Source organism: Colletotrichum navitas (genome assembly GCF_030913465.1).
Source record: "Colletotrichum navitas strain CBS 125086 chromosome Unknown LY79scaffold_3, whole genome shotgun sequence".
In the NCBI taxonomy this organism is placed as follows: domain Eukaryota; kingdom Fungi; phylum Ascomycota; class Sordariomycetes; order Glomerellales; family Glomerellaceae; genus Colletotrichum; species Colletotrichum navitas.
The window spans coordinates 282,708-308,480 of record NW_026850549.1 but is presented as its reverse complement, the minus strand read 5'-3'; the positions used below and the strand labels follow the sequence as shown (position 1 = coordinate 308,480).

At 56.3% G+C, this 25,773-nt stretch overlaps 7 protein-coding genes across 7 annotated transcripts; 5 read left to right on the top strand and 2 right to left on the bottom strand.

Annotated features, from left to right (window-relative positions):
* Window positions 1-477: 477 nt before the first annotated feature.
* On the bottom strand, window positions 478-1,587 carry LY79DRAFT_665509 (uncharacterized protein; the record flags this gene model as incomplete). Its single annotated transcript, XM_060563077.1, has 1 exon — window positions 478-1,587. One exon carries the CDS (start codon window positions 1,585-1,587, stop codon window positions 478-480), a length of 1,110 nt encoding a protein of 369 aa, XP_060419596.1.
* Window positions 1,588-4,044: 2,457 nt separating this feature from the next.
* Window positions 4,045-6,369, bottom strand: LY79DRAFT_203942 (chitin synthase-domain-containing protein). The gene has a single exon (XM_060551476.1). It carries the CDS (start codon window positions 6,268-6,270, stop codon window positions 4,267-4,269), a length of 2,004 nt encoding a protein of 667 aa, XP_060419595.1. The 5' UTR covers window positions 6,271-6,369; the 3' UTR covers window positions 4,045-4,266.
* Window positions 6,370-9,228: 2,859 nt separating this feature from the next.
* Window positions 9,229-10,638, top strand: LY79DRAFT_505157 (nucleotide sugar dehydrogenase; the record flags this gene model as incomplete). Its single annotated transcript, XM_060553587.1, has 1 exon — window positions 9,229-10,638. The coding sequence occupies one exon, from the start codon at window positions 9,229-9,231 to the stop codon at window positions 10,636-10,638; it is 1,410 nt and encodes a 469-aa protein (XP_060419594.1).
* A 2,210-nt stretch (window positions 10,639-12,848) lies between these two features.
* On the top strand, window positions 12,849-13,594 carry LY79DRAFT_665506 (uncharacterized protein; the record flags this gene model as incomplete). Its single annotated transcript, XM_060563076.1, has 2 exons — window positions 12,849-13,149; window positions 13,224-13,594. 2 exons carry the CDS (start codon window positions 12,849-12,851, stop codon window positions 13,592-13,594), a joined length of 672 nt encoding a protein of 223 aa, XP_060419593.1.
* Window positions 13,595-16,741: 3,147 nt separating this feature from the next.
* LY79DRAFT_203917 (microtubule associated protein) lies at window positions 16,742-19,603 on the top strand. Its single transcript, XM_060551475.1, has 3 exons — window positions 16,742-17,033; window positions 17,091-17,349; window positions 17,409-19,603. Exons 1-3 carry the CDS (start codon window positions 16,923-16,925, stop codon window positions 19,475-19,477), a joined length of 2,439 nt encoding a protein of 812 aa, XP_060419592.1. The 5' UTR covers window positions 16,742-16,922; the 3' UTR covers window positions 19,478-19,603.
* Window positions 19,604-21,584: 1,981 nt separating this feature from the next.
* Window positions 21,585-23,819, top strand: LY79DRAFT_505258 (uncharacterized protein; the record flags this gene model as incomplete). Its single annotated transcript, XM_060553600.1, has 1 exon — window positions 21,585-23,819. One exon carries the CDS (start codon window positions 21,585-21,587, stop codon window positions 23,817-23,819), a length of 2,235 nt encoding a protein of 744 aa, XP_060419591.1.
* A 1,089-nt stretch (window positions 23,820-24,908) lies between these two features.
* On the top strand, window positions 24,909-25,484 carry LY79DRAFT_665503 (acetyltransferase; the record flags this gene model as incomplete). Its single annotated transcript, XM_060563075.1, has 1 exon — window positions 24,909-25,484. One exon carries the CDS (start codon window positions 24,909-24,911, stop codon window positions 25,482-25,484), a length of 576 nt encoding a protein of 191 aa, XP_060419590.1.
* Between the last annotated feature and the right edge of the window lie 289 nt (window positions 25,485-25,773).

The window sequence follows — 25,773 nt, the reverse complement described above, 5'->3', positions numbered from 1 at the left end:
TCTCCAACTTGGGCGTCAGTCAGCCCGCCGGCGACACCCACAGGAGGCACATTATCAATGAGAACCTTGCCGGCATCCCATTGGCTCAGTATAAGACAACAAGAGTCTCATTGGTGACCCAAAGGATGTTGGTAGCCTTGAATGCAACTTACTTGTCCGTGAGCAGACTGTAGATCACATGCCAAGAGCATTTAATATCGAATGCGAATGTGCCCAATCTTCTAGATTAAATTGGTAATCTGGATTGCCAGCAGAAGAAAAGAAGTCTATACAGCATTTCCCATCAATACATCGTCCACTCGCCCTCCGCAAACATCGTCCAACTGCACGCTTCGAATAGAGCATTTAATCAATAACCCGAAGATGACAATGCAGATGAAATCAACAATTGACGGCGTGTCTCCATGTCTGTCGTGCGCCCCTCTAGTATTGGCCACCGCCACTGCCCGACAACCCATGTTCGCCCGTACAAGCGAATCAGGCCGAAGTAGGCTCGGCGTTGAGGACCAGGCGAGCAAACTTGTTGCAGTTGCCCGTGCGCGAGTCGCAAGTGGGCTCGGCAGGGAGGCAGGTGATGGTTGAGACCGTGTAGGTTGAATAGCGGGGAGCAGCACTCGCGGTCTGGGTGCGAGTGATGTACGCATATCTGTAAAGGCAGACAGACTGGTCTGTGACAGTTGCCGTCTGGGTGATTGTAGCGGTGGCAGTTTCAGTCACGGCTGCAGTGATGGTCGAGTTGATAATCTCGGTAGCGTACGAGGTCGTGGGGATGACCTCGGTTGTGTAAATGGTGGTCGGGACTGTGGCAATGTTGTACTGAGTGGACTCGATGACGGCAAACTGAGTGTCGTAGATGGTCGTGTCGACGACGGCTGTGGCAGTAGTGTAAATGGTGCTTCCGATGGTTGTGGTCTCGTCAACAGTTTGTACGTGTGTTTCGGTCGAAAATTCCGTGGCATACACGACTGTAGGCACAGTCGTCGTTTCGTCAAGGAAGACGGTAGAAACCTCTGTCGTGGTCTCGTAAGTGGTACTGGGCAAAGTTGTGACATCCGTCAAGGTGGAGTAGACGGTAGTAGGCTCGCCGGTCACGGTAGGAGTGTGAGTGAGAGTCTCCGAAGCCTCGACAGTAGCACGGGCAGTGCGGGTCAAGGTCTCGGTGGCCGCAGTGGTCCTTGACGTGTAAGTCAGGACGAGGGTCTGGACCGAGGCCGTGGTCCTCGACGTGTAAGTAAGCACGAGGGTCTGGGTGGCGGCCGTGGTCCTCGACGTGTAAGTTAGGACGAGGTTCTCCGTGGCAACAGTAGTGCGAGAGGTTGCGGTAATGGTGCGGCTCTCAGTGGTGACGGTCGTTTTGAAGGTCTTGGTCACCGAGGTAGTGGCATCAATGACAGCGGTAATAACTCGATTGTCAAGGCCGCTAGAAACGGACGCGGGGATTGGGACGCCAGAACTGTCTGCAGCGGGAGGGGCAGCAACCGAAGTGATGATAGGATCAGCTGCGTCAGGGACCACAGAAGATATCGCAGCAGCCGAGGCTATTGCCACCATGGGGAGCAGACTGACAAGAGACTTGATGAGCTGCATTGTTGCAGATGTCGGATTATGCACTTGTGTGTGTGTGCGTGTGTATGTGTGTTCGTGTGTGAAAGAGTGTGGGATTGGGGTTGAAAAGAGGGAAACCTTGCGAGTGCAAGTTGTTCAAAAGGAGAGTGGAAGATATAGTGCAAGGAGAACTCGTTGACTAGCTGTGATCTGAAGAGTGTGGCGAGGAAGAGATTGTGAGATGGCGGATGATCACAAACCTATTATAAGTCCATGTTTGAGGCTAGGGAATCCAGATGTTTTCGTGACCTGGAGCCGAATGGGACTCTGTATACAGACCCTTGTGCTATGAGATGGCAAGGTAGCTCGCTAGCCGACTTTACACATTGGCACAAGGCTTGCATGCGAACGACGACTATCACTTAACGGCTTGCAGCGTGCAGAAGGCAATTACGGAGCCCACGGACCAGCCGCCGCCTCCTTCATTATCCATGCCATGTCAGCGATGAACCGAAAGTTTTGGCAATCCGAGCACTCGGTAATGTCTTGTGCTTGCACGTGGTGTCTCTCCGAGGACGAAAGTCACAGCACGGCAGAGTTGACCCAGCTGAGGGCACTTCGCGTATCGACCAGTAACAGCCAGCCGCTACATCTCGTCGGATACCTCGACAGTGGTTAGCTTGGAATTGCGTGATCTGAGACGACAACCCAAATTAGCTCAGCTTGCATTTCATTTCCGTAGCTGAGGTTAGCAGATTCCGCGTCTAGACTGCGTCTCCGGTGTACGTTGTGACGGTGTACGTTGTGACCGAGGCGCTTGGGGCAGTGACCGGGATGTTGGAGCAAGACATCAGCAGTTTCTTCGTTGTGATCCGATGCTGACATATTAACTTCACTAACGTCAGGTCGACGAGGCTGCACTAAAATTGTGGAAGAAGGAATACGGGAAGTCAATAGAGTAGAGGACGGTCCGGGCGGGAGGCGTGACGGAGTCCGCTCCGCCGCAATGTACGTACCGCCTCGTTTTGTGCATAATTAAGCCAAAGAATGTTCAGCCCGGAAGGGTTTGACTTAGCCCCTGACTGACTGCAGGATACACGCCAGGGTACGGCAGCCTGCAGGGCGCACTGGTCCAAAAGTCAACTTGGGTTGCTACACCTACCCCTTTGCAAAACTCTTAGGACTTTACTTTGATTGGCTCGCTTAAAGTGCACAGGCTAGTGGCAAAGTCTAAATTTTTTCCTTAGAGAGAATATAATTCTAAGTATAAATAATAGATAAATATAAGAATTAAGAATCTTTAATTCTATTAAGATAAATATAAGTATTAAGAAATAATAAATATAGTGTATACTCTTAATAGTAGGTAGGCGCTAGTAATAGTAGTGTACGCTGGTAATAGTGGGTAGGCGTTGGCAATAGTGGTGTACGTTGGTAATAGTGGGTAGGCGCTAGCAATAGTGGTGCAATAGTGGTGCACGCTAGCAATAGTGGGCAGGCGCTGGCAACAGTGGGCAGGCGCTGGCAATAATGGGCAGGCGCTGGCAACAGTGGGCAGGCGCTGGCAATAGTGGTGCACGCTGGCAATAGTAGGCAGGCGCTGGCAATAGTGGGCAGGCGCTGGCAACAGTGGGCAGGCGCTGGCAACAGTGGGCAGGCGCTAGCAATAGTGGTGCACGCTGGCAATAGTGGGCAGGCGCTGGCAACAGTGGGTAGGCGCTGGTAATAGTGGTGCACGCTGGCAATAGTGGGCAGGCGCTGGCAATAGTGGGCAGGCGCTGGCAACAGTGGGCAGGCGCTGGCAACAGTGGGTAGGCGCTGGCAATGGTGGGTAGGCGTTGGCCTACGGAAATAAGCCGGAAGTTGTAAAAGACCAGGATCAGGGCTAAGCCTTTTATAGGCCTATGGGGTGTAGTGAGGTTATGTAAGCATTATATCTAAACCAATCAGACCTTATTAATAGAGATTATAAGTGGGCCTAAATACACACCATACCGTATCTATATTATCTTTTTGTCCTAAAGAGGGAATTTCTGACTTTTGGACCAGTGCGCCCTGCAGGCTGCCGTACCAGGGGTTTGCGCAAGGGATGAACGGCGCTATGCTGTGTGTTTTTCTCTAGGTTGAGCTGATTACTAGTCCAGCTGTGGCATATGGCCAGGCCGTACTCGACATCCAGGTTCTTTAGCATATTAACGACAAATGCAGTTTGATGCGACCTCTTTCTGCCAGCTATATTCATGCGTGCGATCAAAAGTGGCGGTGCCTCGCTTCATAGCGCGCGATAGCACGAAAGGCTTTCCCCCCTAATATTGTCAACTGAGACGGCCGAAGGGTGGGATATCATGCACCATCACCGGCATGTTCGGATCAAGCATTTCCACGACTTCGGGTCCCACGAGATTTGCTTCCAATATTCAGATGTAGACAATGACTCTATTATTGTTAAACATGAAGCAACATGACACTACTTGTCGATAGGGGGTACAGCTCGCAACTGTAAAGGTCTACAAAGGAAATTTGTTTCTAAATATATACATTGAATCTTATTTTTATTACTCCTGCATTACGAATTGTATATCTATCCAACGAAGCTTTTTGATAAATTTTCAATAAAATCGAGTCATCATGAGTATGATTCAGATATGAGAATCTCGGTAGAATGTTCAAGATTTTGACACATGTGTTGGTGTCTTTGGCAATTGCGACCTCTGCCAGTCATCAAAGCACTTCAGGCGGCGATGGAGGCCGTGAGATGGGGCTTTGCGGCCGCTGCACTCCAGACTTTCCTTCTTCTGCCTTCGACAGCTCGTCGTCCTTGGCTGCTACAGCTGGCGCGGATGACGCTGTGACGCCTGACATGCCCCAGACAGCATTGCCGAGATTCATTGCAACGGCTGAAAAGATGATGATGGACATGAACGGCGAAATAAGTTTGTTGACAAAGAACCCAAGAACGATCTTGTGGGCTCGTTGGCGCAAGGAGGGCTCCACGGCCAGGCAGATACAGAACCATATGACAGGGAACTGTCCGACCACGAGAAGTGGCAGGACGTCCCAGATGCTGAAAGCGGTGACGAGCGCGCGGATGAAGAGGACCGTGTTGAGCACACGGTAGTAGACCAGCGTCTGGCGGGCAATGTCGATGGCTGCGGCAATCCGTGTGATCAAGATCATGTTCTCGCCAGCACAGTAAAAGTAGTTGTTGAAGTAAGCGTTGGACCCCCATCGTCGACGCTGGTGGACGTAGTGCTTGAACGACTGAGGAGCCACGGTCTCCGAGACGGCGTCGGGCACGAATACTGTGCGTAGCTTCTTGTCCTGGCTGAGCATGCAGTACGTGAGGCGACGGTCTGTACCGAGGTTCTGGACCTGGTGATGAACGACCCAGTCCGCCTCCACTGGACGGGCGTACTTTGCGATTGCGCCGGCCATCTCCTTGCGGACAGCAACCATGGTAACGCAGCCAGGCAGGCAAGTGACCTTACCGATGAAGCCCTCGGCACGGCGACGGACGAACTGGCCAAAGGTGTACTGGAGCTGCTGATAGAGGTTCCAGAACGACCACTCAAACCCGGGCTCCAGCTCCACGAGGACGAGTCCGCAGGTCGCGATGGCGTTCTTGTCGCGTGCTAGGGCATTGGCAAGCTTGGCCACGCAGCCTTTGTGAATGACGGAATCGGCGTCGGTGCAGAAGACCATGTCGAACGCGCGGAAATCGGTGCCTTCGGTCAGCTGGGGAAGGATTGTGCCCCAGATTTCCTCGCGAAGGAGGCGCGTGTATGCGGGCATGTTCTCGCGAGGCGCGTTGAAGAGGTCGTGAGTGAGCACGAGCGAGTCCTTCTTGCCGCTGTTCTTCACCTTCTCAATGACAATGACGGGCACATCCTGCATGAAGCCGGCTGTGATCTTGAGGTCGCTCTTCTTGTATTTGAGGGAGTGGTAGGGGCGTTCAAAGTCGGCAACGATGCGTGAGAATTCTCTCTTGATATTCCTCGGCTTCCCGTCCAGGACGATGCACATGACTTGACGGTGCGGATCGCAGCCATTGTCGTGCAAAGAGTAAACCGTCTTGATGAGCTGTTCCTCACTCTCCGAGTAGGCGGGGATCAGTGAGAGGATCCAGCGTTGAGAGACCGGTGCCGGCGGGCGGAAGCGATGGTAGATGGAAGTTCCGGTGAGGCAGATAAGGGACAGGACCGAGGACACGAAGTCCTTACACTTGACGAACAGGATGAAGACGAGGGTCACCAAGCCGACGTTTCCGAAACAGGCGATCGCAGCGAGGCTGATGTTGAGGATAGTAACGACAAGGATGAAGAAAATCCTCTGCGCTGTGAGTTGTTTCGGGGTGAGCTTTTTGCCGGGGTTGGAAGGGTTGGGAAGAATAGGCCAGCCGTAGTCGGTGACGAACTTTGACGGTTTCTCGACGAAGCCTTCGTCCTGGCCCAAACCGCTGGCACCTGTCTTGCGCCTTTGGTTCCCATTGGTGTACCGGGATGAAAATGAACTTCGAGCAGTGGTCGGCCGGCTGTCACTGGCGGCAGAGTAGGTTTCCCATTCACCTTGACTCCGCCACGAGTTCGGTGTTCCGGGGCGGGAGATATGGAACGGAGGATGAGAAGGCGATGGACGCGTGCTCAGTTGTTGAGAGAGCGACTTCACGGTCCAACGCTTGTCCTCGGTATGGACAGCGACGGGCCGCGAAATCTCTGGCCAGGTCATAGTTTTGTGGATATTGGTGAGAGAGTGGCTAGGATACAGAGTATCCTCGTGAAAGAGCGGCACCGACAAACTGTCGGGAGTGAAGGAACGGAACACTACGAGTGGTGAGCTTAGAAAACTGCTATCCAACAAAAGACAGAAAGGAATAGGGAAACATCGTGAGTGTTCCCAGAGACGACATTGTTTTTAATCAGCTTGATCAGGGTGGGGTTAGGTCCCTACGCTTCCTTGTGGGTGAACTGGGAGCGACTCTCATCGCAAGCCAGACGCCACTCGACCAGGGGAGTCTCGTTATTATTGGAACATGATAAATTATTCCTTGCCAGCTGCGGCCTGGGATGAGAGGGACTGATACCTGAGGCGGCATACAACCACTTGCGGTGGAGGTACGGTCACTCAATCGGGGACTAACAGGGCGAGCTACCAGCTACCAATCATGAGATGAAGTCTAGTTCTGCAAATCTTCAATTATACATATCTGCCGAAACTTGAAGTCCGAGATTTGGCTGTCGATTTAGAGGCTCGCTTCATTCCTTGGCAGGTGGTCTTTTTTCCCCTTTTGCTGACGGATAATGTAGTTGATTGGTTCGTATACCTACTCTAGCACCTTATTTTCGGCTCTCGACTGTCTGAACACATAGTGTCAGTTTGAGCGCAGTGGACTGATGCCGCCATATGAACTCGAACGATACGGGATTTCAGGTCTGCCTGTCAGTCAAAGCCTTCTCTTCTTCCCAAGAGGGGTTAGTATCAGTCAAAGGCTGTCGACCGTCAAGCCCTTGTCAGGAGGAGACTAAGGTGCTACTGCATAGTTATTGGAGGCATGGTTGTTGGTAGCGGAAAGAAGCAACTCCAAGGTCGAGAATCTGGGGGATTGCTAGCCGCGGCTGAAGCGCTATGCATTTGTCGGGGTCCGGTATGGCCGGCATGAGTGTGGCTGCTGGGATGGACGCCTCAAAAAACATCGCACGTTGTAAGAGGACCCCAATTAAGCTTAAATGCCAAGAAACTAAAACATAGACTAGTTGGATAGCGTGAGGGCTTGACCGACATTCACGAATCCCGTGTGTGGCACCGGCCTCCTAATCACTTGTGAAGGAAGTTTGAATAAGCTTGCAATGACAATATTTATGCTGTCTATTGCTTCTGTCAAATGCCCGAGACTTTACGGGACGGAACAAAAGAGTGGCTAGCGTGATTCCGCAGTTGACACATGAAGAAGAGTGCATGGGTAAGATGGCCCGAACATGAGCGATGATATAGTAACGTTTTCGTAGCCATTGTGTGATTTCTAGGAGGGCATAGAGGACAATGGTTGTTGTAGAATTGACACAGCGGCTAATTTCTATCGCGTATAAGGCAACGCGGTTCATGATTCAAACCCAGATCCCACCCTCACGATCTTGGCTGGATCTACGGAGTATGCTGATCCTATGTCCCAGGCTTCTGGAAAAGGATTATTCGGCGACTACCCTCACTGTCTACAACAGCGTTCATCAGGCACGTGCATGTTAGCATGGGTCAGTTACGGAATACCCGCCCGGCTGGAGTGGGATCATCTAGCCGAGCCATGTCCCTGCGCATATCTTGAATAGCAACATGGAGCCCCTTACCCACCCACCATCAGTCTGTCAATCTGAAGAAGTGTCCATCTTGTGACCCTCTCTTGTCGAGGTTGCCAAGAGGTGAGTTGATTTCATGACCAAGAGGCAATGGCGTATGTGGAGATGTATGTAGAAGACAGGCATAAGTGAAAAGTCGGCCTCACAACGGGCCACGGTGTAAGGTTCGCATCACCTAGGCTGTCATGACGGCCACTTGTACGGCCACTCCATCTTCCCTTCCCGCAAATAGAGAAGTGCAAGGAAAAGGGGTTGATCCAGGAATAAAGGCCAAAAGTGGTAAGGCGGCGGCGCGCCATGTGGCGGCCCGGACAGCCGGGCTATGCCGGAATCGGGTGCTCCCCGATACCCCGTGAGGTGCCGTGTATGTCTTACGAGCATACCTGAGGGTAACCTTTTAACTTCATATCCATGGAAGGCCAACTACGCACCCCTCCCCCTGCAACGTATGCGTTGCAGCCCTGTTCAAGCAGCACCAGCTTCTAGCCCACATCTTACGGCCTAGACTGGCGGTATTTCTTTTCCTCGTTTGCTGCCACCATTACCGAAACGAAGAATGAGGCTGAAAGCATTGCTGCGTCGAAGGAAAGCCCTCCCTTCGGTTGGTGGCCCCGGTCTGAGCGTTCGCTCTGCTCGGAGATGCTGGCTCAGGCAGGCCAGGGACTTGGCACGACGGACGGACGCTCCTCGCCACCAACTCATATTGACAACCTCTACGCCGAAGGAGCTCGGCGGGGATGGGGCTCGGACTCCTACTTCGTGCCGCAACCCATTCCGCACGCTCACCTGCAGTCTTCCGACCCGCTGCTGGGGGTTCGCGGCAGCTGCGTGACATGTGTGGTGGTTACCGAGTCTTGTTCGCCGAGCGTGAGCCACCAGACTGGGAGACTGGTCTAGATCTCTTTTTTGGCAACTCACCTCATCGTAACGAGCGCTTCTTGTTGCTGTTTTGGCGCTTCGCTAGGCGACTTTCCGTCCGGTATAGTTCGTTTTGCGACAACCCCTGCCGTCTCAACCTTGTCATCCCGTCCTGCTTGCGTTTCTACCTCCTGGTGATGAGTATTCTTGGTCCTTTTTTTCTGAGTAATATGGTAGAATTTCTATGCGCTGAATGAAGCGGCTGGCTCATCGTCGGAAAGAATTCCTCTCTTGTGGCCATATATAACCCCCTTCTCCAAACCCCGTCTGAGGATTCGAATCACTGAAAAACACCCAAGCAAGCGTTTTCATCACATTCCGTTCATTAAGGCATTCTCTTCTTGTCCCCGATACTGTCTTGGAGTATCAGTCATTCCTTATTCCACCTCGTTTGCAACATTGTCATTTTGCCATTATCATGAAGATCACCATTGATAAACCCTTCGCTCACAGCCGTAGCCTCTCTGTGCCGGTTCCTGACACACCTCCCTTGGAAGCACTGAGTCTCGGACTGCCCGGCTTCGACTCATTCAAGTCTACCATCGAACTCCCACTGACACCTGCCACGCCTCCCCCCGAGTATAAAGAGCATTCCTTTTTGCACAACGACAAGACCATCGACGTCTCCCCCACAGTCGACCCTAATGACCAGCCTCTTGTTGCCGTCGTCGGTGTCGGCTACGTCGGCACCCACTTGGTAGAATCCTTCTCGGCCCACTACAACGTCCTTGGCTTCGACGTTTCCGAGAGGAGAATCAACGAGATTCGCAAGGAGCTCCCCAGTGAGCGCATCCGTTTCACCACTTGCAAGACGGACCTGCGCGAAGCAACCCACTTTTTGATCTCCGTGCCGACCTTGCTCAAGGTAGACAAGAGCATCGACACCTCGTACCTCCAGAGCGCCATCGCTACGGTCGCCCAACATGCCAGGCCGGGCTCGACCGTCGTCGTCGAGAGCTCTGTGGCCGTGGGCATGACCCGCGGCCTGCTCGGCCCCGTCGCCCTCTCTCGCGGCTTCTACGCCGGCATGTCCCCGGAGCGCGTGGACCCTGGCCGCGTCGAGCCGCCCTGCCACGCGATCCCCAAGATCGTCTCGGGTCTCGACGACTCCATCCCCGGCTCTCTCGCATCCATCACGCGTCTCTACGGCCAGGTCTTTGACCGGCTCGTCCCCGTCAGCCGCACCGAGGTCGCCGAGATGATGAAGCTCTACGAGAACTGCCAGCGGATGATGTGCATCGCCTTTGCCAACGAGATGGCTGACGCGTGCATCCCCCACGGCATCGACCCTTACGAGGTCGCAGCCGCCGCGTCTTCCAAGCCCTTTGGCTACATGCCCTTCACGCCCTCGCTGGGCGTCGGCGGCCATTGCATCCCCGTCAACCCCTATTATCTCCTGTCGAACAGCGCCTTCCCCTTGCTCGAGGCTGCCGCCGAGAAGATGGCTGCCCGTCCCGCTGCCATCGCACGACGCGCCATTGCCTCTTTGGCGAAGGACGCCAAGACAGGGGCTGCTCCGGCCCTGGTCCGCCCTCGAGTGCTTGTCGTCGGGGTCGGCTTCAAGGCCGGGCAGTCCGTCCTCAGCAACTCTCCTGGAGTGGACCTCGTATATGAGTTTGTCCGCTCTGGAGAAGTGGACGTCATGTTCGCGGACCCGCTCGTGAAGCAGAACGCCGTGCCAGCTGCTCCTCGGCTGGCTGACGAGAAGTGGAACCGTGAGACGCTCGAGACGTTTGACATGATCATCGTGTCCTTCAGGCAGCATGGCATGGACTTTGGCGTCTTGGGAGAGCTCCGCGGCGTCAAGGTCGAGATGTGGTGCACCTAAGCTTTTTTCTTTTTTTTATATCTCTCTACTTCAAATTGGACTTGCTTTATTAATCGCCAGTCTTGCGAGGGAGCAACGGGGGCATGGAGTCTCTAGACATCCTGCTTGGATCGCAACCAGGCAGTCTTTTGCATGTTTCGTAACTTAAAAGGGGAGAAGGAGAACACTTTGTAGACAATTTGCATACCTCGGCGACAGGGGTTAATATTAATTAGATCTCTTTTACTACGTTCTTGGCCGAGTTTGAAAACAGTGACTCCCCTAATCTTTCGATCTATGTTCACTTCCTTCTCTTTGATCACGCTACGTACCCACTAGGGCCAAAGAAATGGATGCATCCCTCGGATCGCCAGAATTGAGGATACGAATCTCATGCTCAGAGGTCTTCCTGCGTAAGAAACGAGGCATCGACGGTGATAAAGGCAGAAGCGCTACCCCTTTGGCTCCAGAGATATCCCTCTCTACCTTGGTAACCAATCAAGCCATAACAGTTCGAAACATGGTGTTTTCTTCTTAGGTGAATACCCAGTCAATAACTACGTAGCAACAGCCTTCACCATGAACATCGTCGCGGCCATCAAGCAAATCTAGGGTCCGGAGACTGGGGTTGACAGCCGCCTCAACCCTGTTCAACTAGCAATCGCCTCCCGTGGCTACTGACTCCAGACAGAGGTTTCTACTATCCCCAAGCGGTTTGGCTAATTCTCGTCCGGCACTCCCCGCCTTCAAGTCTACCAAGGCTGCCGATATGCCCACCATGTTCTATGTGTAGCTATTTGGGGCTGCTTTACGGCGTTGATCGTCCTCTGGCTTAGGCTCTTGGATATTCCCCAATCGCGCATATCACAAAGGCAGAAGCGTTTATGGCCATTGCCTTGCTCTTCACGTCCTGGCTTATGTCATGCATTGGCAACAGACAAGACTTTGAATTTGGGGGGGGGGGGGTTGCGTGAGGAATGATGTACATTACTCGGCTATCCGAGACGTTTGCATGTATTCTAGTATCATGTGCCAGGAAAAATTTGCTTGATATTCGGCCATCCTTCTTGTCATCTTCTTTGTTGTTTTCCTGTCGTTTTCTCCGTCAATATTGCCATATCCTACCAGGCCTTTCCTCTCGTCTCTGTTCCTCAAGCCAAGGTCTCTAAGCTTAACCCTGCCAAGCATGAGGAAAAGACGCACCAGACCCAGTAAGCTTGGACCTTGTTATAGTTGGTCTCTGCACGCTACTCTCTAGGAGACGATAGTCAGGCTGTCCTGCAGCCTCAAGATTTTCGGTGATAATGACGATCCTGTAACTTCCCAAGGAATTAGCAATGTGTCGTGAAGCTATGTAAGTCACAATCACTGCCTTGTAAGTGTGGTTCCACTTCTACTCCTATTCATCACACAATGGTAATTATAACAGGTAAAGGGACGTACGGCAGTCTTATCTCTGAGCCGTGCTAGATCTCACTATCTGGGCAGATACAGTACAAGATGCCTGACGCCATAGGCAAATTGCTTTGGACGTCACTCTAGATCATCACCAAAGGATTGCCGTCAAGCTTGGAAATGGGGCGTTGACTGCCAAGACTGCCATGTATATATGTACACCAGAACGAAGTCCCAAACACTTCCACCCACCACCTTCTTCCTCCCGCCGTCTCTAGGCCGGGTCGACGTCCTTGAACGTCGAGCCGACGGCGATCTTGTCGAACCAGACCTGGCGGATGGCCCGGTCGTCCAGCCACGGAGACGTGGTTCATTCTTGTCATGTTCTTCAGAGATGTGAGACGTCGTTTGAGCGACACTCGTGGCAACCGTCTCAAAAGCTGTAGTGACACAATACAACATCCCATCCACATACCACCACCGTTAGTTTTATGCGCAGGTTAATGGGCTTCACTTCATCGGTAGGAGACTCGTGTGAGTCCAAGCGAAGCTGGACCCTAGCCCGTTTGATTACATACACAAGGTAGTGACTACAGTAGATGTTTTCTTGCATACATTTCCGCCTTCCCTTGTTGGGTTACCTTGGCAATGACCCCTGCCAGCGCAACGGATTCGCCGTGCAGGATATTTCTTCCAACGAATGATGACTACCTCGCCCCCCCGTAAAACTCGACGTCAGCCGCACTGCCACTGGCCCATCCTTCTCTTTCGCATCGCAGCCTGCATCTTCCGGGGGGCAACAGCACTCAGCACACCTCACGAGAGTTCGTTCCAACATGATGCTGACGCGCAGCGCCGCGTTCGTCGGCGTTACAGCGCTGCTGCTCCGGCTCGCTACGGCCCAAGGGCCCTGCTACCACCCCGGCGGCGAGCGGAGCGGCGACGTGCCGTGCGACGCAAAGGCGGCCGCGAGCGTCTGTTGCGCGTCGGCGGATGCGTGCCTGCGCGACGGCCTCTGCCGTCTCGACGACAACGACAACGATGCGGCTCGGGACATGAGCGGCGTCGGCCACGCCCACGGGACGTGCACCGACCCCAGCTGGGCGAGCGACGTCTGCTTTCCGCAGTATCTACTCGGTAGGTCCCCCGACTTTTTTTCTCTTTTGCAGTCTTTCACACGGACCTGAATGGCTGACGGGGAGGGAAACAAGCCCAAAACAGCCACAGTTCTCGGGCGTCCCCGTTCATCTCGAGACGCGCGCCGGAGACGACGGCAGCGGCGGCATCCCCCATGGGTGGCTCCTCCGGCTCCAGCGGCGGGCTGAGCACCAGCGCCAAAGCCGGCATCGGCATCGGCGTGGCGCTCGGGATCATCGCGCTCGGGGCGGCGGGGTACTTTCAACGACGGGCGAGACTGAAGAGGCGGGCTTCGGGCCCCGCGGACGCGGGCGACGAGAAGAGTGGGCAGCACGGCGGCTATGAGATGGACGAGGTGGCGGGCAACCGGCACAGGGGGGGACAGACACCGCCTGTCATCTGCGAGGGCGGGACGTGTAGTAGGTTGCGGGTGGCGGGCGCTTAAGGCAGCAGCATAGTCTCAAGTACCGATCAACGAGTTATGTGGGTACGACAAACAGAAACAGTTTGGTTGGGTACACTCTTCGATGGCGATAGGTTGACAGGTGCACACACATGTCCATGGCTGCTGTATCAAGAGGACCAAATGAGGGTTGAGCAGTGCCAACGGTCATGACCGCGATTGTCCGCTCACATCTGTAGTCCCGCCAACACCCGAAGCGAAAGGCGTGATGGAAATAGCTCGGATACCAGATAAGTCTGGCGGGCGCTAGTGGGTGTGGGCCGTGGAGACACGCGGCTACGTGGATGCAGGTGATCAGGCGGGAGATGGTATCCCGCCCGTGTGAGGTTCCGAGAGAGGGAGAGCGCCTTGAATTGGTAAGAAGAATCACTAATAGGAAGATTATGTCTCCATGCGGTGCCGCACTCTTCAGACAAAACATGCTGCTGCGCATGAAGAATGCAACAAGAAAACAGGCAATAAAGAATATCGGACAAGTGCCCGAGCATCAAAACTACGTCAAGGCTGGCCGGACCAACCACCCGCAAAGGATCCATGTGCTTATTAGAGGCCAGATAATGTCGTCGGCTGGACCCACGCAGAGCTGCGTCTGAAGGCATCACGGTCACGACTGCGATTGAGGAATCCACCGGGCAACGGACCTCAGAAGGGAGGCAAAGGCCGGCAATGACGTCGGTAAGTCACGAACATACGCACGCTAAGCCGACACTTTGACAGGCTTGCAAGGGGAGAGACGGCGGGTTCGCGTCCCCAGCCCCGAGGTTCCGGTCCTGGAGCCTGTTAGCTTGCGGGCCGGCCTATACCGCGATGGACTTGGGCTGGGCTGGGCAGGTCGAGGAGGGGGATCCAGCAAGCTGACGGGATCCGACTAGGAGGATTTTCGGCCCGAGTCTGGGGGAGGGAGTGATGGACGTGGAGGCGCGCGAGAGAGAGAGGGGGGGGCAAGGGGCTAGAGAGACAGATGGACTGGGAGTTGTTTATTTCATTTGAATTCGTTTTGTCGTTTCATGGAGGGTGGTTTCCAGGACAAAGGAACAAGGGAGAAGGATACCTAGTGGCAGCTCAACGCCAATATCTGAGACAACGGTTGAGGTTCGATGGGAAAAGAAAGCGTGGTTGGTGCTAGGGAGAGGACGGACGGGCTTGTGAAGGTTTGGGAAGAAGAAAGTGTGGTGAGAGGAGGCGCAGGTGCAAGAAAGGCGGGCTGGCTGGCTGTGCCTCACCGCTGGAGCCCGCGCTCAAAGATACCCACAGTAGGGTGGGACAGGCTGGGGGGAGGGAAACATGGGATGGGAAAGAGCCGAAATGAGCAGATCGGGTTCATGATTTGACGACCTTCAGTCGGGCTTTTTATTGTGGTGGTAGGAGGGGCGCGCGCGAGAGTACGTGCGTGCATGCATGCATGCTGCGCGAGGGGATCGGGTCGAATGCGATGATGAGGTGTGATATGTGAATGAGTGAATGAGTAAGTGGGGGGGGGGGGGGGGGGGGGGTGAGGGTGAGAGCGAGAGTGAGAGTGAGAGAGAGCAATGAATGAAAACAGAGAAACAGGGAACGGGTTACGAGGTGCATGAGTGTAGCCTGATGCAACGCAGCTAGCTGCACGCGACATTGATTACGGTATTCGGGTTGGTTGCGTTGCTGGGGGCAGCGGGATGACTTGCAGTGAGTCCATTGGCGACGTTGCGGTGTCATGCGGTGCGACGGGATGCGATGCGATGCGATGCTGTGTTGTGAGGTGCCCATGCAAATAGAGCGAATGCTCCGATGCGCTACCAGGACCAGAGCTGCGGGTGATTGATGGTGTGTGTTTGCGACATTCTGGCATTGCGGCATCTGTTTGATCGTCCGTCCGTGTTTGTCATCCAAAATAGTGCAGCCCTACTGCGAATACGGAGGTACGTACGATGCGACTCGTCCATCTCGAGGTCCCGTCAAGTCCATGTGGGAAAGGCGCAATGCGGCCTTCATCGTCATTGAACCAAGAACCAAGAACCAAGAAATCAACCCATGCGGTCCCCCCCCCTCCTCCTCCTCCTCCCCCAGCCTTCGACATAAACAGACAGACGATAAGATAATTCGAGATGCTGCGGCTGCTCGCCCTTTCCCACGTTTGAACGGGGTGCAACGACGCTAGCTGTCGGCTTAACTAAGGGACCAGGGTATCATTCCGCCTCTCAACAAACAGCCACACTACGGAGTATACTAGTTGTATACAGACCAACCGGTAGCTGCGTGGCGCTACTACAGGTTACCTACCTAGGTAATGTACAGTACAGAGTACCTACTGCATCTAAGTACACACCGATTCGCAGCTTCCAATGAGAGGTGCACCAATGGCGTACGGTAAGTGCAGGTACGATGTAATGTACAAGTTACTACGGAGTATACAAGAAACTAGCCAATGGCGGGGTAGCTGTTTCCCGAAACCCACTACCAAAGACAGCGCAGCGTTTGGCACCGTCCGAGGCGGTACGTACCGCGGAACAAGGAAGACCGAAGCACTAGCCAGGGTCGGATAGGGCAGGGATAGACAGGGACGGGCAGGGAAGACAACAGACAACAGGGGGTGCTGGACGTTGCCGTGGATACCGTCCCACCTCGCGAGCCTGTAAGCGGGAAAATACCAGCCTCGACCATTGCCGCCCGCCCACACATCACATTTGCCTTGCATCTCCGCCAACCGGCGATTCATCACGCAGCTTGCATCTTCGTCTCGTCACCATCCATCTTCCTCTCCCTCACCTTCTTTTCTCTCCCTCTCTTCCTCGGCCCCCTTTCCCTCCTCCAACGCCGCCCACCACATCGTCAAACTGGTCCCGATTCGCAGTCTCGGACAAATCTCTTCGGCTTCACAGATCCAAAGAGACTGCAGATTGATTGATCTCTCACCTCTCCTTCCATCCCCTTGCCGGACGATGCACTACTCGCCGCACGCCTCTCGGTGATCCTTCGCTATTCATCATCGTCTCTGTCGCAAAGCGGCCAGCCAACAAAGGAGCTCGCCTACCCATTGCCAAATACACCCCGAGTCAAAGTAAACAACAAATCGACTTGCTCGGTTACAGCCCCCCCCCCGTCGCTTTCGCAGCAACTCCCATCGCTTCCCCGCTATTGTGAATAGCATCAATATAACCGAACCAGCCTTTGCGCTGCACCCACTCTTTTTTCCTGCCTAGTCTACGAGAATCCCCCGCCACTGCATTAATCGCAACCAACTACACTACCTAAATTCCCGAAGCAGCCCACCCACCTTTTTGTTTCGTCCGTCTCCCTATCCTGGGTCTCCCTTTTGTCGACGTAATTCACCATGGACACCGGTTACCTGTCTCAGCAGGTCAACACCATTATTGGCCAGCTGCACGATCTGTTTGATGAGATTGGCGTTCCCAACCATGATCGCGAGAAGCGCGAGGAAGCCGTACGCCTCTCCCGCACCCCCCCTTGCGCTGACTCCACTGACCGCTTTCTTCTACAGCTCTTCGAGGCCCTTTCCAAGACCCTCACCGATCAGGTACACATCGTGACCAGCGAAAAAGAGGACATGATTGAGGAAGCCGAGCGCATCATCACCACGATTCAACAAATGGAGACATCACTCGACGACAGCCGCGCCCGCCGTGGCCCCAATGAAGACCTTCAGATCACATATCCCCTGACGCGCTGTTTGCAAACGCTCAGGGAGAAGCATAAGCAGATTGCCCGCTTGCACAGGGAGCGTTTCGAGCAAGTCAAGAGTGAGTCGGTCCCGACATGACGACCTACCATTTGAGCATCCCGCTAACGGCTTCTTCAGAACTTGTCGAAGCCCTGGAATCATACTCTTCCCACCTCGAAGCAACCTTTGTCCAGATTCCCTTGCCCCCCACCGGCCCGAACCAGTCCATCCCGCCCAACTTCGATTTATCGCCCTCCTATGTGGACAGGCTCGACCATGAGTTCACGAGGGTGTATGAAGAGTACACCCGCCGCATCGCCACGGTCAAGTCCCTGTGCGAGAACATCATCCAGCTCTGGGCCGAGCTGGGCACTCCTCAAGCCCAGACAGACGGCGCCATTGTTAAGAACTACCGCGACTCGCCCGAACAGTTGGGCCTGCACCAGGAAGACCTCGACCGACTCAAGGCCAAACGCGACAAGCTGTCGGACGAGAAGAAGAACCGCGAGAAGCGCCTGAAGGACCTCAAGACGGCCGTCGAGGCTCTCTGGGAAAAGCTCGAGGTGGACATGGGCGAGAGGAAGGCCTTCCTCAACAGCAACCGGGGCTGTGGCGTGAGGCAAATCAACGAGTTCGAAGACGAGCTGAACCGCTTGAACGAGTTGAAGCGACAAAACCTGCACTTGTTCGTCGAGGATGCGCGCTACAAGCTGCAGGAGCTGTGGGATGCCCTATATCTCTCCGAGGACGAGATGCTCGAGTTTACCCCCGCATTCTCCGACGTGTACAGCGACGCCCTTCTCGAGGCCCACGAGCGCGAGATCCAAAGACTAGAGGCTCTCAAGGAACAGCGCGCGCCGACACTCGAGCTCATCGACAAGCACAAGAGCCTGACCCAGGAGCGGGACGAACTGGCAGCATCCAGCCAGGATGCCTCTCGCCTGATGATGCGAGGACAAAAGGGTGAGAAGCGCGATCCCGGCAAGCTACTCAGGGAAGAAAAGATGCGTAAGCGCATCGCCAAGGAGCTCCCCAAGATCGCCGCCGATCTGCGCAAGACGCTCGAGCGCTTCGAGGACGACTATGGACGGCCGTTCCTCGTCCACGGCGAGCGATACCTGGATGTCCTCGAAGCAGGAGACAGACCGGTTCCCGGCCCGCGATCCAAGACGCCCGGCGTCGGAGCGACTCCGGCGTCGGCTACAAGACCCAAGGGACACGCCAGGGCCAACAGCACGGCGAGCCTTGCCAGACCTCCGACGCGGAACGGCGTCAGGACGCCGGCTCCTACGCCTGCACCCATCTCAATCAAGCGCTCCAACACCAACAACAGCATGACCAGCACAAGCCAGGCCAGGCCCGTCTCTGCCCATGCAAAGAGCCAGGAAATACTCCGCCCGGGTTCTGCCATGGGCTCCGTCAGAGAGCGGGCGCAGACTCTCAACAGACCGCCGGGCAGCCCTTCGAGAATCCCGGCACGTCCCCCGCTGGCGAACCTCAAGTACGGCAACACCTCTCCCGACAGGCTGGAGAGGCCGGCCTCTCGGATCGACGCGTACGCGACGGTCCGCGGTGGGGGCCAAATGCGTGCTCCCCCTCCAAGGATGCGGGATCTGAACACGGTGGAGCTCGAGACACCCGTAAACCCGTACAAGTCGGCGGGACTGGGTGGCAGCATTGTGCGGCAGGTCGAGCTGGAGGACCCATATGATGACGACTGCCAGCATCCGTCTCTCATGAGAGCCAACTCAACCTTGTCGCACACATCGCATGCCTCGCACGCCTCCCATGCATCACACGCGTCCTACGCGTCCAAGAGCTCTCACCACTCGGCCGGTTCTTCCCAACACGAATATCACTCTTCGACCATACGCCAATATCCCGCCTCCTCTTACCCTCAAGCGCCGCCACCCCGACAGATCTCCAACTCGTCCAACGGGTCTAGCAACGTGACGGGCTCGGAGAACTGGGAAACGTACGACGACGCCAGCGAGCCTGAACAAGACGTCACGGACACATACTACGCCAAGGTGCGGGCGGCCCGCGGCAAGCCCATGGAGCTGGAAGGGGTGTACCGGCCGCCGGCGATTGATCCCAAGAGACAGCGGCCTTTCCCGATGACGGCACCTGGTGGGCATGTGTACAGCGACGGCGAGGGCAACCGCGTCATCTCGGGCAGCGAGTGGACAGACGAAGACGGATACTGAAGAAGAAGAAGAACGAAGCACGGCGTCTTTTGGCGTCTTGGTGTTGTTCTATGCCAGTCCTGAATCTTCTTCAACCTGATGATAACGTCGGATGATTACGCTTCTCATGTCTGAACGATGCATTCGGTCACGACACACGTCTCCTCTTATTTTTTCTTCTTTTTCCAACAGCGCTGCCGTCGAGGATCTCCCGGTGTCTGCGGACGCTTCTTGGCTTCCTTCTTCTTCTCTTGTCGTTAGTATTTGGCTGATTATGTTTGAGAGGAGACGGTGAGAGCGGAGGACCATGCCGGAGGTTTGCAGGTTCTTGTCTCCGGGCATATGGGATTGGCGTGGGCCGCGAGGCTTTTTTTTTCTTCTCCTCGTTTTGGAGGTTTTGTGGTCAATGGCCAACCTGAAAACTCTCTCCGATCGTCAACAGCCGCAACCAACGACTGTTCACTTTTTTTTTGTCGGAAATACACACCCCCCCTATACGGGTAAAAATTTTCCTTGGTAATTGAAGCAAAGGGATGGATGGATGGCATCGGAGTTGTTGGTTCTTCATGGCGTCTAGATGGCCGCCCCGGGCCTGGATTCGGAGCGGACCTCGCCTTCCTGGTCTTTTTTTTTTTCTGTCAGTTGTTGTTTCCCCCTGTTTTGCCTGTTTTGCCCTGCGTGTGTCTGGCCATCAAGCATAAGAGGTCTATTTTCTTTTTCTGCTGCTTCTTCTCTAGTGTAGGAAATGGAAAACGAGATGATGGACAGATACATCACTCATTCTCATACCTGTTGATTACGTGACTCTCGGTGTGCCGATAATTCGGGGTTCGGGCCAAGTGTATGTGGTGCAGCAGTAATAATGCAAGACGAAGGGCGGCGGCGACGGAAAGGTGGGCAGACAACGGACGGGAGCTAAGAGAGGCAAGGCGGATGGATGGATGGATGGATGGACGGACGGACGGGCGGCGTAGCTGTCAGGTTCCAGGGCAAGTTGGGCAAGGAGGAGGGAGGGAAAGGGATATGCCGCGCGCCACGGGGTTTATGAGGGAAATGCGACGGCCGAGCTGCCTACTACGTACAGCAGATTAATACTACCTATACCTACCTAGGTAAGCTAGGTAAGTAACTTACCTAGGCAGGTTGTGTAGCTACCCAGTTGCTCGGGTTCCGCTATTATGACGCCGGTGATGTCGAGATCTTCGCTGACGTTCCTTGGTGTGTATGCGTCATTTGTCCGAGACAGCACCCCCACAGCTATGTCTCGGCCCTCTGTCTCTGGTACCGCCTGTAGTTAGGTATGTAGGTGTGTACCTAGAGGTATTTAGGCATAATATGGACTCGGGTGACAGAAAACAGAATACAGTTTGGCGGTACGGATAGTTGTGGTACATAGGAAACGGGTGCCCTGTTTTTGGTACTGATAACCCGAGTGTAGGTAGTGAGTGAGGGTGTAACCTGTACGACCTTACGGGGGACCGCCTTGTAACGGTACCTCAGTTTGCCATGTTTTAGGCCTTTCCCTCGCTGGGATAAGCCGTGTCTCAGCCCTAAACGTGCTCCGAGGAGGAACCCTACGCAGAATGCTCCCTTCCTGCAGGTCGACGAGCCACCCGTTCGTTCCATCTTGCACCAATGTTCTCATCCTCATTCTCCCTCTGTCAAGTTCATCCCCGTCCATCCGGCCATCCAAAGTCATCCCCCCCCCCCCCTCCCCCCACCCTGCGCGCATCTCCGCAGGAAGCTGGAGCTCAGCTGCCGGGATGCGAATGTGATCCATTCCCACACTCTCTTTCTGCCTACCGCTCATCCCGACCGGATCCGAGAGAGACATCGAACATTCTTCACCCGCCTCCTTTTTTTATTTATGTATTTTTGTTTTTACTTTTCGACACCGGACAAACGCCCTCTGTCCGTACACCACGACGACAACACGTAACCAATCCTGAATGACTTGCCATCACGCGCGCACCGACCACAATTCCCATGACGAAGCTCCTCCCATAATGATCGAAACGTTGACGATCCATTGATTCATCACCACCTGGGCCGTCCTTTTTTGCTAGAAAAAGCACCCTCCGATGCTGCCTTCTCCCACCACGACACCCCGCGGCCGTCCATCGCCACGATGATGAACGCCCACCATAACCACCCCTCCTCCTCCTCCTCCCTTGCCGCCGCCCGTGGTGCCTCCGATGCGGCCGCTGCCCTCAAGGGCGCGAACCTCGCCTTCAACAAGACGAAGCCGAAGCCTGTCCCGCCCCCGAAACCCACCCCCGGCCGCCGTCGCGGGACGAGCCTCATCGCCGCTTCTGCCGCCTCCGCCCACGACCGGAGTGCGAGCGCGAGCCCGGTACAACGCCAGCATACGGGGACGAGCCTGGCCACGACGCCCGACGACAGGGACCGCTTCGGCCGCGACGGAACCGCTGACATGCGGGACCGTCTGTCCAACTTCCTCGCCTCGAGCCCCGCTGCCGCCACCCCTACGCCCTCGCACCTGACGCCGCATACCAGGCTCGACCCCAAGAGCCCAAGCTACATCGCCGCCACCCTGGCCGCGTCGCGGAGCGCCTCGCCTAGCCCGCAGCTGCACGCGAGCCCGTCCTCCCTGACGCCCGCCCAGCTGAACCAGCTGCACCAGATGCAGAACGCCCGCCTCGCCGGCGCCAAGACGGGCAGGCGCGGCAGCGCCGGGTCGTCCAGCGTCGTGAGCAGCCTCGACCTGCCCGACACGAGCTCCATACCGGCGACGAGACACCTGCTCGCCATGTTCGAGAGGGGATCCGACGACGTCGACCCCGTCAAGCGGAGCGGCGGGGACAGCGCAAGGCCCCAGGTGCGGCCGCTGACGCCAGATAGGGACCTCAGCCCGTCGAGGGCGAAGGCCTCGAGAATGGGAATTGTGGAGGAGGAGACTGAGGGGTCTGGCGCCCAGAGGTCCATGGTCCCCAAGCCGAAGCCGCGGCCGGTAACGCCTGTGGCGGTCGACGGGCGAGAACCCATAGAGGAGGTTACGCCGCAGGCGAAGAAACCCGCGTCGAAGCCCGTCAAGCCCGTCAAGCCCGTCAAGCCCGTCAAGCCCTTGCTCTCGCCGGCGAGGATCTCTCCCAAGCGGTCCGAGCCCGAGCAGCTGCCGCCGGCCATGAAGACACAGCCTACCGTGGCGACGACGCCGATGTCTCTGGAGGTGCCAGAGATACGGTCAAAGTCACAGCTCACGCGGGTTCCCATCACGCAGACCACGAGTTCCGAGTCGAAGCCGCTGCCGCCTGCCACCCCAGAACCGAGGAGGTCGCGGCCCAAGGCTCAGCAGACCGCCACCAGCTCGCCGCCGGTGATCAAGAGGGCAGACACCGAGGTCGTCTCCCCCAAGCCCACGAGGCCGGCGTCCAGGGCCAAGTTGCGGCCCCCGACACCTCCCCAACCGCGGGGCACGGGTGAGAAGTCGAGGGAAGCAGACGCGCCGCCACTCCACGAGCCCCGAAGTATAGCAACGGTTTATGGCCATGGCCCCTTGCAGGAGCCGTTCCGTCGCTCCGATGGCGAGGCTCGGCCTTCCACTGCTGATACAAGCTCCTCCAACGACACGTTTGTATCGGCTGAATCCGGCCAGACAGCCATACCCCATCACGCCCCGCTCGTGGTCCCTTCTCCCCGTCCGGTATACTCGGCCCAGAGCACGCCCGGGCGCTCCTCGGCAAACAGCTCGCCGAGCCACACGACCCCACGGCGCACCCCGGCGTCGTCCAACACAAACCTGCCACTGAGCGCGCTCTCAAACGCCATCATGGCCGGATCCATCGCCGCGGCGCGCCTGACGCCCTCCAATACGGGCAACTCGGCGCAGCAGCAGCAGCAGCAGCGGACAAGATCGCCGCGCCTGCGGCAGACGCTGCGGCGGCCGCCGTCCAAGTCGGACGACGAGGACGAGATCCGCAAGAGGAGGCACCAGCGGGCGAGCAACAAGCACTCGCACCGCGAGGGGGCGCGGCGGCGGTGGCGCGACGAGATCACCGCCCGCGAGCGTCGGCGGTACGAGGCCTTGTGGGCAAGCAACCGCGGCAGGCTGCTGCTCGATCCGCCGGGCCCGTCGCCGGCCGACGCCGGCGACTGCGTGGTCAACGTGGTGGCGCGGGAGATCTGGCGCCGGTCGCGGCTGCCGGCGGAGGAGCTCGCCGAGGTGTGGGACCTCGTGGACCGGGGGCGGAGGGGGATGCTCGGCAAAGCCGAGTTCGTGGTGGGCATGTGGCTGATCGACCAGCGGCTCCGGGGGCGCAAGATCCCGGCCAGGGTGAGCGCGAGCGTGTGGGACAGCGCGCTGGGGGTCATTATGCCGTCGCCGCCCAAGGGGAGGAAGTGACGGTCGGTTCTCCGGACGGATCTGCCCGGGAACAACGGGGAGGTGACGTAGGGCGGGACGAATACGGGCGGAGGAAGATGAAGAAGAAAAAGAAGAGGATTCTAGAAGTGGCATGGTATATAGCATCTGCATCTGCGTCTTTGGTTTGCGCGTTTGCATTGATACCCCCCTCCCCTCACTCACAGCCTCATACCCAGCCAGCCAGCCCCTTCTTGATGTAGACTTTGACGCGTCGAACGAATACCCATTTCTTACCTGGCCTCCCCCCCTCCTTGATTTCTGATTTGAGCGAGCGAGAACAAGGCATTGGTCACAAGCTATCTCTTTCTGTTCCGCATAATGGTGTCTTTGGCACGTCGTGAAGCCGTGAATCCCGGGAGGGGGTGCCACGGTATGCAGATGCTCATCTCGAGTCACGAACGTGAGGGGGGGAAGGGAAAGCATGTAAACTTCCCTATCAACCAGCTGCTATACCTACCTAGTGTATGTTGCTATTAACCCCCTTCTCCCGCCTTGAACGGCGTTGCAAAGGCTGGCCGGCATGTACCCTGCTTTTCGCCCTGCGCAGCCCGCCGGGGGAGACGTTGTTCATGGCCCACGCGGTGTGGATCGCTGAGGGAAGAGGGGGGGGTTCCGAGGCCGGAGCCTTTTTCTTTTTTGTTAACGTGTTAAAAAAATGTTTATGAGGGACGGGAGGGCGACTTACGGAGTACATTGATTATTAATTCGTGCAGCTCTCGACAGGGGGTTTCCACATATCACGATATCCTCTCTCTTCGTCGCCCTTTCCGCTGAGCTGGCACAGGTCCCCAAGACCTCTTTACTGTATATATCCATCTACACATTGCGTCCAACACGTCGTACTCCCTTGGAAGTCGGCCCATCATAGACTTTCGGGGGTGTTGAAACAAAAAAAACCTTATTTTACCCCTGGAAAGCAGCTCATTTGGCTGGGTGCCACCTCACCGCTCCAACACATCCACCATCCATACCGGAACACACACAGGCAACAAACAGCATTGGTTACTGCAGAAACTTATAGACACGCCCACACACACGTAGAAAAAAAAAGAAGAAGAAGAAAGAAAAATGACAGTCTCGGCCCCCAAACGGTTATCCTTCCGCCCCGCCACGCCCGCCGACGTCCCGGTCCTCCTGCCGCTCATCCGCTCCGCCTACCGCGGCGAGTCCTCGCGCAGGGGGTGGACCACCGAGGCCGACCTCGTCGCCGACAAGCGCATCGACGAGGCCGGGCTGCTCGCCAAGATCGCCGAGCCCGAGGGCGTCGTCCTCGTCGTCACCGACGCCGCCGACGCCGCCGCCGCCGCCTCGTCCGCGCCGCCGCTGGCGTGCTGCGAGGTCGCCCGCAGCGGGACGGACCCCGCCGTCGCGTACTTTGGCCTCTTCGCCGTCGACCCGGCGCGGCAGGCCGGCGGGGTGGGGCGCGCGGTGCTCGCGCACGCCGAGGCGTTCGCGCGCGGCACGCTCGGGGCCCGGCGGATGGAGATGTGCGTCATCTGGACGCGGGAGGAGCTGGTCGCCTGGTACGGGCGGAGGGGGTACGCGAGGACCGGGGAGCGGAGGGAGTTTCCATACGGGGAGCTCGTGGACGGCCAGGCGCTGCGGGATGATTTGTGGTTCGAGGTCTTGGAGAAGGAGCTGTGAGGAGGGAAAGGGGAGGGGGGGGTTGATGCTGGATGACGGCGCGGGGATAATGGCAGAGGAGGGTCTTCTGTGCTCACGTGGGCCCGGGTATACAGCATATTAGCGTAGCTTCGCGCGTGTTTTTGGTCTGCGGAGGGGGTCTTTCTCGTCAGAGACTACACCGCGAGAGCACAAAGTGAGAGAGAGGGTGGTGAGGACATGGTGCTGGGTGGAAGACGTGGTAATCCTGCCGCCTTGATGGAGCGGCTTAAGAGTAGAATGAGGAGAACCCAAAGGTCAGTTAATATTA